Raw genomic sequence first — 13,582 nt, forward strand, 5'->3', positions numbered from 1 at the left:
ACCCGGGGGCGCCATCTCTCATAAGGTAACAGTATCCCCTTCGTGCACCCAGGTCTCCATCACACAAGCCAGGTCCACCCCCTGCGAGATGAAGAAATCTCGCAGGGTGGCGGTTTTATTGCCTATAGACCTGGCATTGCACAACACCAGTGACGGAGGTGAGTAATCCTTGCTCACCCTACCCTTGTCTCTCGGGATGGGGCGCAGATTGGAAGGGGTACGAGCATATCCGTATCTCGATCCCCTTCGCCTATGACATCTGCCCCCACCGCCATACTACCTTCGCCCCTCCACAGGCGGCTAACAGATTGAGGTTGAATCCTGACAAGACAGAAGTACTGTTTTTGGGGGACAGGAGGCGGACAGGTGTGGAGGATTCCCTGGTCCTGAATGGGGTAACTGTGCCCCTGAAGGACCAGGTGCGCAGCCTGGGAGTCATTTTGGACTCACAGCTGTCCATGGAGGCACAGGTCAAATCTGTATCCAGGGCAGCTGTTTACCAGCTCCATCTGGTACGTAGGCTGAGACCCTATCTGCCTGCAGACTGTCTCGCCAGAGTGGTACATGCTCTGGTTATCTCCCGCTTGGACTACTGCAATGCGCTCTACGTGGGGCTACCTTTGAAGGTGACCCGGAAACTACAACTAATCCAGAATGCGGCAGCTAGACTGGTGACTGGGAGCGGCCGCCGAGACCATATAACACCGGTCTTGAAAGACCTACATTGGCTCCCAGTACGTTTCCGAGCACAATTCAAAGTGTTGGTGCTGACCTTTAAAGCCCTAAATGGCCTCGGTCCAGTATACCTGAAGGAGCGTCTCCTCCCCCATCGTTCTGCCCGGACACTGAGGTCCAGCTCCGAGGGCCTTCTGGCGGTTCCCTCACTGCGAGAGGTCAAGTTACAGGGAACCAGGCAGAGGGCCTTCTCGGTAGTGGCGCCCACCCTGTGGAATGCCCTCCCATCAGATGTCAAAGCAATAAACAACTACCTGACATTCAGAAGACATCTGAAGGCAGCCCTGTTCAGGGAAGTTTTTAATATGTGACATTTTAGTGTATTTTTCATCCTTGTTGGAAGCCGCCCAGAGTGGCTGGGGAAACCCAGCCAGATGGGCGGGGTACAAATAATAAATTATTATTATTATTATTATTATTATCACAGTAGGAATCCCAAGCCTCATACTCGCCTCCATTTACAAAATATAAAAGCAAACAAACAAAAAACAATTACACCAAAACAAAACCAATCCCCACCCTACTCAACAACCATCCCACCCCAACCCAAAATAAAACAAAACAAAATAAAAATACATGGATAAAAACCACCGTTGTACCATCGTACAACAAAGTAAAAAGTAAAAACACTAATCTAAACCATGTTTATTTCTTAGTATGCATCTTTTATTTTAGTGAGATTTGATAACTGTTCCTAGGTCTGAGGCTTATAATTGAAAGGCAATTCGATGGTATTGAGCTTAATATTGTCCTTGCTCACACATTTGTTTAAGGATTTCTTGCACGGTGAAAGTGCAGTACAACTATTCCTAATGTCCCATAGCAGTAGCATGCCCTCCAGCATAATAAACAGAAACCATTTTTCTCATTAGGACAATCTTATCTGGCTGAATGCTATTTCAAAAGTCTCAGCACAATCACAAGGTTCCCATTTCAGTCACCAGTACTTTGAATTAAAGGATTTTAGGAAGACCTCCGTCCAAGATTTTGGAGAATCATTGTCCAATGGAAATTGTACCAGCTAGCAGTTTGACATTTAAAATATGAATTTCTGTAAACTTCACTAACCAAAGATTCCACTTGAATATCAGTAATAGAAATCACACTGTAATTATGAAGGCAGGGCAGGCTTTCATTTTATTTTTGGGGAAACTAATGTGTCAACTTAAGAATAGATTTTACATTACACTGATGATGACACTGAGAATACAAACTGCTTGGAAAACTGATTATGAGAAGTGGCTCCCTATGTGGTTCATGTAATTTTAACTGTGCAAGCAGAACTCCAGGAAAATATTTTTCCTGCTATGTTAAAAAGTTATTGAACCACATAGGAAACTGTATCACAGAAAACAATTTTTCCAGGTGGTTACAAGTCCAAACTGGCTATATTTTTGATGGCAACCATGACCAGTCCCTCTTCTTCATACATGCATTCACTCAGGTGAGCACCCATACGTAACAGGGTGGAACTTCATTCCACCAGTGCTTTATTGGAGTAACTCTCTACCTAGTCTATATATGTAGTCTGTAAACATATATCTGGGATTAAGCTTCATTAAATAGTAGAACGTACTTTTGAGTAAACATATTTAGGATTGCATTCTGAGGAACTTTCCAATTACATTTCTGGAAGTGTTTTCGGTAATTAACAATATTTATGGCAGATGTTCCTCTTGATGCATCCAAGAAGTAGATTAGGACATAAGGAGCAGGTTTTGTCAAGGAATATTTAGAAGTTTATGTTCACCTGCTGGAAGCATTGAAGTTTCAACAATTTGGACAGAAAACCTAAGGACCTGGCCTAAAAGAGGGAGTCTACAACTGAAGAAGGGGTCTACAGTCATCTGGCAAGAGTCGTTGTCCTTTCTAGTTCTCAGGAAACAGATGCAGCTGGGTAGTATTTTCAACTGAACAAGAATCAAGACCAGACTGAACCTTCTTTTCTGCCTGACTGCCAGAGGCCTATTTAGGTTTGGTCTGTTAACTGATTTTGTATCACGTTCCACATGCCCATGTGTTATCATCCAAGGACAGACTTAAGTCAGAGTCTTGCAGTAAGACTTCATAACAACCTCCTCTTTTCAGATGTCTTCAAATCTTACAAAACTGAATGAATGACCTCATGTTTACATTAGCCATTCAGTGAAACACTGGCCATTAGGCACTCATAAAGTACCATAACTATGGAGTAGCATATATATGGCAAAAATGAAAAAAATTGCTGAGCTTTGCACAGCAGTACTATTGGAATTTATCACTTTCTGGAATTTCAAACTATATAGCCTATGACTGTCCAGCTCAAATCAAATGGATCTGGGAAGTCATCCTTAGTAATATTTGTGTAGGAAATTCATGCTATGTGTAGCAGTCCTGACAATGTTTTAGATCGTCTAAGGAAATTAAGATCCCGGGGGAGAGATTTTCAGATAATTCATTGGGGAGGCAAGTTTCATGACACACATGCTTAACAAATACATTATAGTACAAAACTGAATTTAGTGGTTTGATTTGAAGAATTTTCAAGGTCAAGACCCTGTTTCAAGAGAAGTTTTATTTTCAAGACAGTTGACATCAGACACAAAATGAAAGACAAACTCAACTAATAAAAAGACAAAGAGTTCAGACTAACACAGCTACTCTTTTGGAATCCATCTAATAAAGCTTTCAGATTCAATTTACTTTCTGCATATAGCTTGAGGAATCTCTGGAGGTCATTCACAGTGTGTTCTTCAACACCAACAGGGAGAAATAATGAAAAGGACTTGGATAAAAAGCTGACACTATGCCTTCAAAATTGCATGAATAAAGGCATAATACGCTAGTTAATGGTTGAAATTCTCTGTGTTTTATAAGATTTTCTCTCTCAGTCTCTGTCTTAATGCATGGATTTGTTACAGTACTAGCTTAGTGAATAAACACGAAAATAAAACATGTAAGCCAGAAGTCTGATTTAAACCAGTAGAAAGTATGTTGGCACTTAGTATTTAACTTATCCTGTTGCACTCCAAACACTTGGGATTAATTCCTGCAATACAGATACACAATTATGCTTTATATGAGGAATATTTGTGACCTTTCGCTAGTATTAAGAGTATTCTTTAGTGTGTAGATCTGAACATATTTTGCCCCAATCTAGAAATAGCCTCACACAATGACATCTAGTTAGCCACCTTGGAAAGCAGATGAACATTTACACCTGTATGACATTGTAAGACTGGCAGGAAGGTTCACTCCTAAGGTTCTCAAGCAGCAGGCACTTTTGGAGGAGAGATCAGGGTGAGCTGATCAATCATCTTTAGCATGGCCTCAGGAAAGTTTCACAGGGGCTGCCACAATAACAGTAACTTACAGGAGACTGGAATTTGAGACAGTTTATCTTTCAGGAAGATTTTGAATGGAGTAATACGTCCTGGCTGTGTGAACTTTATTAATGGGACTCCAGATTAGAAAGATAAAGTATAATCTTTAATCAGTGTCAAGGCTACTACTTAATCAGTGTCAGTGCCTGCTAAAGCCACAGCTGTAAATGGGTACAGATACGAATTTTTTGGGCATCAGAGATGAAGCAGCCAACTGACTGTTTTTAAAGCCAGTTCTTCTGCAATGTTTTATCTCTAAACATTTATCTCTAAATGCCTTTATCTCTAAAACTTCTCTCATCAGCATTTTAATCATGAATATGTATTGCATTTTCAAGATAATTCAGCTATTATTGCTTTTGCAGAGCTTTCAGCTATTGAAATTGAGATTATGTCTTTTAAAGTTCACACACATTTTATGTATTCAGAAACATACTTTTAAGATGCAGTGCAAAAGACTGGAAACAAGAATGGTTCCAGTGTGGAAAATTACTTTATTCTTCTCTGTGAAAAGCAGACCCAGAGTTTTGGATGTAGGTATTCTTTCCTTCCCAGCACCCTTGATGCATGCAGGACCACAACCAGGAGCGACTTGTTTGTGGACACTGGTTTTATGCAAGGATGGTTTGCATGCGAGAGTGTTTAAGCCAGTTTATCTGTTCTCATAACAGCTAAACTGAAATAGGTATGAGAACAAGGAAGAGAAAAAATGTGCTTAGCTTTTTAAAACCCATCTTCATAGTTCTTTCACTAGTTCTGTTCAAATCACTTAATATACATGCAGAACTTGCCCTTGGTTTTCTGATTTGTGGCACACCCGCCAAAATTGGATTCTTGGGATTCAAGTTTACAGTACCTTCATAGCAGGGGTGCCTAACTCATGGCCTGAGGGGCCATATATGTTCCCTAAGGAGTTTTTGCTGATCCTCCAATTCCCCTAATAATTTGACTGCTGGATCTGCAATTGGGAGGGGGGGTTAAAAAAATGCCGAGCAGAAGTTGGCGCTGTTTGAACTTCCCATAATGATTTTTAGCAATCATATCTCTTTCTCTGGCTTGCAAGCAATTCACATGACACCCTCCTTACACTTGCTAGAGCTTGTGGCCAGAAGGTTGTGATGCACACATAAATCCTAGTAGCAGGGAAGTCCCTGGGCTCACACCACCCTTAACTGAGCAAGAACTGAGGGAGGAGGAGAGATGACTACTATCTATTAGGTGATGTTGAGGAGTCAAACTGGGAACCTTTAGATCTGAGAACAGTTGCCCCATCTCATAGGCCATTAAACTGCAAGACAGCATTGTATCTTCAGGTCCTAGACTAACCTTACCTAACCTCCTGGACAGAAAAGACTACAAGAGAACCTTCTGTTCATCTAAGCCTTGCTCAAGAGACAAGAGGCGTATCCACGCCATACATTGAAAGCACTTTTATGCCACTTCAAGGGTAATAGAGAATCCTGAGAACTGTAGTTTGTTACCTTACAAATGTAAGGTTCGCACTTCGGCAGAGCTAACCAGCTGCAAAAATATAAGATGGGGGACACCTTGTTTGCCAGCAGTACATGCAAAAAAAGCCCTAGGGGTTCTTAGTAGACCACAAGCTTAATGTGAGTCAATAGTGTGATGCAGCAGCAAAAAACCTAGTGCTATTCTAGGCTGCATCAACAGAAGTATAGTGTCTGGATTAAGGAAAATCATAGTACCACTCTATTCTGCCTTGGTCAGACCACACCTGTAGTACTGTGTCCAGTTCTGGGTGCTGCAATTTAAGAAGGATATTGACAAGCTGGAGAGTATGCAGAGGATGGTGACCAGGATGATCAAGAGTCTGGAAACCAAGCCTTAAGAGGAATTGTTGAGGGTATTGGGTATGTTCAGACTGGTAAAGAGGAGTCTTAGAGGAGATATGATATCCTTCTTCAAATATCCAAAGGGCTGTCACAAGGAAAATAGAGCAAAATTGTTTTCTCCTGCTCTAGCGACTAGAACCTGAACCAGTGGCTTTAAGTTACAAAAAAGGAGATTCCGACTAAACATCAGGAAGCACTTTCAACAATAATAGCTGATCAACAGTGGAACAGACTCCTTAAGGAGGTGGTGGACTCTCCTTCATTGAGGTTTTAAGCAGAACTTGGATGGTCATCTGTCATGTCTGCTTTATTTGAGATTCCTGCATTGCAGGGGGTTGGACTAAATGACTCTAGTGGATCCCTTCCAATGCTACAGTTCTATGATTCTAAGAAGACAGCATAGATAGGGATGAAACTGTCATCAATTTTCATAAAAATGAATTAATTCAGCTGTTGACATAAATCAAAGCATCTATTTAAACATATTTTCTTTTTTAAGAGAACCCATTTTGGCTTAGTTATTTACTGCTCCCAACCCCTCCACATGAACTCTGTTCTTACCTGCAATTGGCTAGACTTTTCCACCTTTACTGTAACAAGGAATGATCCCTGTGGAGCTAACAGTTGTGTTGTGCTGGGAAACAGCTGTCGGAAGCTACCCCTATTCATCTTCCACCTTCATCTCTGCAGTTGGATATGTCATGACTGCATCTCAGCCAGCGTTCATTGACCCAGAAAGGCAAGTTCAAACTAAATCCTCTGCTTACTAGCAGAACACATTGGGTAAATTTGGCATGCTCATGTTTTGCTTCAACCTAACAGTTTCAGGTTGCAGTGGGAGAAGGTCTTACTTGGTACATGTGCAGGCATTTTAATGTAACATATTAAAAAAAATGAAACAATTCCACACATGTAGTTCTAAACATTATCCATAGGAAATTTGTCAAGCTCTACATCATACTCACACTGCAATGACATGGAAAGGCTTAAATTATCTAGTTCATGAAAAATAACAGCTCAAACTTAGTCTTCACTGACCTCATTTAATGCTGTATTCCCATAGCTTCCATGCTGTGATGAAATATCTTTTAGACATTTCTCTTTGGAACAGAGAAAGGTTAACATGATTATGTTGTCTATAAGAGAGATGTTTCAGCTTCTGCAAATGTTTTATTTTTGGATATAAAGAGATGAGAAATGATTTATACAAAAATCTTACATCAAAATTAATTTTAACTGATTTGATATATCATGAAAGACTAGTCTTTAAAGGACTGCTCATGTTTCATGGTTCTTAATGCTGTCAAGGCAGCATTCCTAGGAAGAGGCAACCAGAGATCAAGTTGGACTTAGGATATCAAAAATGGATTAAAAAGAGCTTTTTCATCACATCAAAATATCTTCCCCCAAAGAGGGTGCTGCTACTGCTGCAGTTAGCAGTCAAAGCTGGAAAAATATGCTTTTTCTGGGCATCCAGAACCATAGCTAGCACCATTCCAAGCTGTGATCCTGAAGTGACTGTGGTCCCATCAGATCAGGAGTATTACCTCTTCCACGGTTGACTGTATCATACACCACAACATTTCCATATTATCCTAATTAAGTTTCAGCATGTCATCTCTAGGTATCTCATTAAAAAAAAAGGTAAAAAGGAAAAAAATCTCAGGCACAGGTTCAGATAATCCACTGCAACACCTGGATCTAATGTAAAGGCACTTACTCTGAAGTACTTGCTAACCCTTCCCAGTGTGTATCTTCATGGGACAGACACCAACTCTTCTCCCTTTAGTATTAAACTCAGTGAGCTCATTCATTCCCCCTCTGCTTCCCAAATGCCAAACCATCAGCATGTTGCTGTTTGGGAAACACTACTCAAAGCACTAACGCCTGAAGATCAGCTGGTTGACACTTGTCAAAGTGCAGCAATTTGCACGGTGCTTCCCAAACACCTGACAAAATTATGATGTCAGATGATGGATCAGTGGTTGGTCCCTCTCACCTGTCAAAATTTTGCCCCAGCCAGCCAAATACAGATGTAGCTTGCTGGGCCAAAACAGTTGCCTACTCCTGGTTTAGAGTTTTTAACTAATTGTATATACACAGTTTATATATATATATTTAAGGAATTTGTATTGTAACTGTAAGTCACTATAAACCTTTTTACTTTTAAAATATGCAGAAGCCTAATGGCAAAATCATTTGCTTATTCAATTTAATCAATACATTGGAATGCATTAAAATAATCAGTTCATGTAGTTTCTTGAATAGACAGGTTATTTGTCTAAGTGAAGATGTATGATGAAGTACAAAATATATTTAAATGAAAAATAATCAATTGTAGCACTTTTGTCTAAAGCTCTGTCTGTTCATCCATCAGGCAAGCTGCTGTTGGCCTGAAGGAGTTTCCTAACTTTTAAATGTAACTTGAAATACCGGTATGTGGGTAGAAAGGAATTGATATGATGATTTAGGAGCTATTCTATCAAGAAAGTGTGTTGATTTGTATAAAATAAAAAGTAAAACACTGAGGTGGAGGAGAAATAAAAATGGGAAATTAGATGGAATCGGCATTAAAGCTACTGACTTTTCAAAAGTGATTTTTTTAAACAACAAAAAAGAAGTATTTGTAATTGATGCAAAGTATGCAGCATCCAAAACCTAGAAATCAGCATTAATGTTTTTCCCCCTGCCCCTGGATTTCAGGATAAAACAAATTCACTCTTACCCTAAATCTACCCATCCCCTTGTTGCTCACTCCTTGACATTAATGTATAAAACATATTAGTCATAAGACTTTATTCCAAAGCATCCAACCTCTGTCTTTAAGGTGGCTAATCTGATGGCAAATGAAATGAGATGACATTTTGGAATTGCTACCATAAATTGTAACTGATGTGTGAAATGAAAAAAAATATCTATTGTGGAAAGGAATGGCAGTCATTGTGCAGACAATCTTATCTTTTTCTCTGGGAGGAGTAGGTACAAAAATTCACCACAGGTAAACTCCTTGTAGGCAAAATATAAAAATCAAGATTCTGAAAGGCACTGTGTTGGTTCTTTTTGTTGTAAGCAGAAGTAGGTACTACTGAAAGTTTGAGAATTAAAGAAAATAGTTTTCAAATTGCTTGTTTTAGTTTGCAGAGATATATGTAACTAATTTTGCATATGCATTTTAATTTTTATAACCTTATATTGTCCTCAGAGGACTTGTCTGGTGTGTGCTGCAACAAAGTAGGTAAGGGTTGCTTTCTAGCTGTGCTTTGAAGACTGAACTTTGTGAATTTCAAAATTGGCTCAGGTGGTACACAGTTTAACTTTATTAAATCAGAGCCAATAAACAGAGATGCTTAGAAGGTGATTGTATCCTACATCTATTTATGTGAAAGTGTGTGTGAATTAATAAGTGGATTATGTGGAGCTTTAGGATAATAGCACAAGATATTTCATTTAACTTCCCTTGGCCTAAGTGCTATTTACTGAACCTAACTTGAGTTTGGCTATTAGTACTTACTGCTGTTATTTTTGAGTATGCTATATTAAGACTACGTTTTGTCATGCATATTTCTAGTAAAATAAACTGCCGCATTCAAAAGACAGGTCATCAGGGCAGGCACTACCATTAGGCAGATTGAGGCAGCTGGAGTGTGTGTATGTGAGTGAGCAGCAATGGTAGCCCCTCCCTGTCATTCCTTCCTGTTCAATAACAGAAGAGAATAGCTTTGCACCCTTTAAGCTGGGTTGATGCCCTCAGTGTGGTGGTGGCTATTCTTCCATTGCCAGTACAGTGGTACCTCGGTTTACAAACTTAATCCGTTCCAGAAGTGCATTCTTGAACAGAAACCGTTCTTAAACTGAGGCGTGCTTTCCCTAATGAGGCCTCCTGCCGCTGGTGCCCTTCCACCATTTGGATTCCGTTCTTCGACCAAGGTAAAGTTCACAGATCGGGACACTGCTTCCTGTTTTGCTGAGTTTGTAAACCGAATAGTTCTTAAACTGGGCTGTTCTTAAACCGAGGTACCACTGTATTGAAGTAAGAATCAGCTTTCCAATCCAGTCGCAGAATGGAAAGGGGTGTCACCTTGTTCCTTGTTCCTTGTCTCATGTAGCAAAATATTTTGAGCCAGTTCTTCAGGGCACAACAAATTGGTGAATTCAATCTAACATATATGGTTCACATACTCCTTTCTTTTACTTTCTGCCTAGTTTTCTGAAAATGTGAGCTGTATTTTGTATATAAGCACATTGATTTCAATGTATTACTGCAAATATTCTTTAAAGGCTGTACAAGTTGGCAAAGCTGAAATCCGTGACATTTGATTCCATAGTTATGCTCATTATGTAAGTGCACCATTTTTCATGAAGGAAAACAGCTGATATTCATTGTTTGTGACTGTTACCAAAAAAACCCTCTCTTTTGTAGGCACAGGATAAATATGCACATTTCCCAGCTGCATGTGTTGGTCTATACATGCAGAATATTTTAATGTCAGTGTTTTGTACACCTTTGGGGAGATAGTACAGTGGTACCTCGGGTTACAAACACCTCGGATTACAAACACTTCGGGCTGCAAACTCCGCTAACCCAGAAGTAGTACCTCTTGTTAAGGATTTTACCTCAGGATGAGAACAGAAATCGTGCAGTGGCAGCAGGAGGCCCCATTAGCTAAAGTGGTACCTCAGGTTAAGAACGGTTTCAGGTTATGAACGGACCTCCAGAATGAATTAAGTTCGTAACCAGAGGCACCACTGTACTGGGTTGCAAGCATTCTTTGCCCACTCTGTATTTAACCATGTGCCTGGAACTCATAGACAACCAGGACTTCCATGTGGACAACCTTGTGGAGGGACCAGTCATTTCTTCCCCCATTCACTTTATAGAAGGCAAATTTTATTATTACACTACTAAGAGACTAGTCATATGTGTATCCGTTGTGGCTAAGAAGAAGAAGTGGGTTAAACTCACTATGTAAGGAAATGCAAGCTCTGGTAGCATCTAAGCAGGCTAATAAATAATCTTGCAGGATAGTAATTTTTGTGGGGTCATTTACACAGATATTCTATGTGTTTAGACTGGTGCATATAAATAACATTTACTCCCTGCAACCTATTATGCAAATTGTTTCTTAGCTATGCACATCTAGTACATTAATTGTTGAATTGTATCCTAGATGCTTTGTGTCTGCTCGTAGCAGCTACCTCAAAAAGTTGGGAAAGGATCAACAGAAGCATCTTTTCAGCTTACCATTTGCTCATGGCAGGATAACTTTTGATGCTTTCTTCTAAGATAACAGGAGAGGCTGCCATGGAGACATTAGCAAACTGTTGTGTCCTAATGTAGCTGGTTTTGTTGCTCCACATCTGGTCGATTAATATGTAGCCAGTAGTTCCAAGGTTTTTTTTGAACTTGGTTTTTATAGTTTTTTCTACCAAGTCTTGAATCCAATATATATTAAAGGAGGAAATGTAGCACTTAACATATAGAGATTACATTTAGCTAGAAAAAAATAGAAATTTCATTATAGGCAGCTAAAATAAATTTTAGTTTGCTATCCTGCACATAGCTACCTGGTAGCTAGTGGTTGGCATCCATCTGTTTTGGGAGACAGTAGAGGAGTTGACTTCGCCTTTGGAGGTGAAGTAAATCTATTGGAAGATTACAGCATCTGCTGTGGCTGTAGAGACTGATATGGGAGATACTGTACATGTTTTGTTGCAGCTGGGGCAGATGAAGGTGTCCAGTTGTCCTTCTGCAGATTCACCATGATGTTTCTTCTGTCTGAGGTTTCATTTGTTTCCATGAGAATTACTCTGAGTGAAGTGTGGATACATTCAAATATCACCTTTGTCAGGAACTCACAAGGTGGCTTACGCAAGCTTCACCCCCCACAACATTAGTTATAAGATAATATTTTCAGGATAATTGTAAGATAGAGTACAACACCCAAAATGCAAAATAAAACTGCTGTATCATGGGTTGTGGAAGGGCTGAAGAACCCCACCATTTTCACACTCCAAATTATATCCTTCCATTGCTGCTTTGCAGCAAGGTAACATGCCAGTGGTTGTTTCCTGCATACTTTTGTGTGTAACAGCCTAGGAGTCATTGCTTACTAGCAGCTAATTAGTGTGGATTTAAGGTACCCTTAGTAAGGGGTGAGGTTATCAAGTCAGATCAAATTTATAGTCCTTCACCTTCCACTTTTAGCCCAGGCCCTGCCCATGACCCCCAAAGGGTTACTCAAAATGAATGTGGCACTGGGGCTGCAAAAGGTTAGCCACTTTTGCCCTAAACTGTTTGGGTACAAGTTTTTTAAAGAACTGCCTTCACCCTGCCTGCATTTTAACATCATAAACGGAGCTCATTACTAGCTGGAGTCCAAAAAGCCACATCATTACAGGATGTTAGGAAACCCCTAAAAGCCCACCTATTATTGCTTGCTTTTCCCTGAGCTGTATCTTAATTTGTTGGATTGGATGTTTGCTTTGGTGCTGTTGCTGGTTTTTATTAATGATGTTGTTGTTGTTGTTGTATTGGTTGTATTTTACTCTTTTGTTCTTGGGAAGGTTTTTATCCTTGCAGGTGGCTTCCAGATATTTTACATTAAAAAAACAAACAGATAAAAATAAATACATATCAATGACTTTAAAGGAAAGAGAATACCTTTGGTGTCCATGGTTAACGTAGACATCACGTGAATTTGCTAAAATTATCATTATAGTGAATATGTCAGTAAATTAAATTATTGATCTTAGCTTTTTTATTCAATGTCACTGCATTTTTCTTCCCTTTCAGTAACTTCTCCTGGCCAAACTGTTACTGTGGTAACGCAAACTCTGGTAACCAAGGAAACTACCATCTCCAAACAAGAAATGCCATCATCTTTGCTTTTGGAGGTGCCAGCCCTGGCTGAATTCAATAAGGCATGGGCAGACCTCACTGACTGGCTTTCTCTATTGGATCGAGTGATAAAATCCCAAATAGTGACTGTAGGCGATCTTGACGAAATCAATGACATGATCATCAAACAAAAGGTATGTGAAATATCTACATACTGAATTTTATGCTTGACAGAAATAGCTGCTACAAATGGAACAATTTAAACAGGAAGTATATTAGTATACATTGCACACATATTCTTCAGCAAATTAATTTTAAATGTGAATCTGTTCTGCTTTATACCAGTTTTCAAATGTATATGACAATTATTAAGATTTGCAGAGTGAAAATAAAGGTAAAAGATCAAAACAATGAGATCAGTCTATATATTGCCTTTACAGCAAACCAGTTACTTTGATATTTAGACATCAATATACTACTTTCTCAGAAGTCAGTAAATAGGTTGAGTATTACATGATGCAAGCAGAATAAACCAACATCTCTTTACCTTTTTATGTTAGAATATTTCTCTAAGAACTTTCTGAGAGGTTTGTATCCTGCTGTCATGCTATTACGAAAAGCTTCTCAATCCCCTTAAAGAAAAGAGCAGCTCATTAATGCAAGTGTTTTGTCAGCAAACTTTTAAAGTGCTACTTATCGTTGAAAACACACAAGAATGTGGAAATATAGAAGCATGGACAAAAACAAAACTTTAACTTCAGCAACTCTGGCGCAATAAAAGTAATTTGTTTATT

The 13,582-nt window shown here is 39.4% G+C and overlaps 1 protein-coding gene across 10 annotated transcripts in view; it reads left to right on the forward strand.

The window, feature by feature from the left end:
* Window positions 1–13,582, forward strand: part of DMD (dystrophin) — a 1,027,161-nt gene that overhangs the window by 713,635 nt on the left and 299,944 nt on the right. For all 10 annotated transcript variants that reach the window (XM_079972189.1, XM_079972196.1, XM_079972191.1 and 7 more), the window contains one exon: window positions 12,744–12,982. In XM_079972189.1, coding sequence (XP_079828315.1) covers window positions 12,744–12,982 — 239 coding nt within the window. The remainder of the gene's footprint in view (window positions 1–12,743; window positions 12,983–13,582) is intronic.

This window comes from Podarcis cretensis, assembly GCF_951804945.1.
Source record: "Podarcis cretensis genome assembly, chromosome: 4".
Classification (NCBI taxonomy): Eukaryota; Metazoa; Chordata; class Lepidosauria; order Squamata; family Lacertidae; genus Podarcis; species Podarcis cretensis.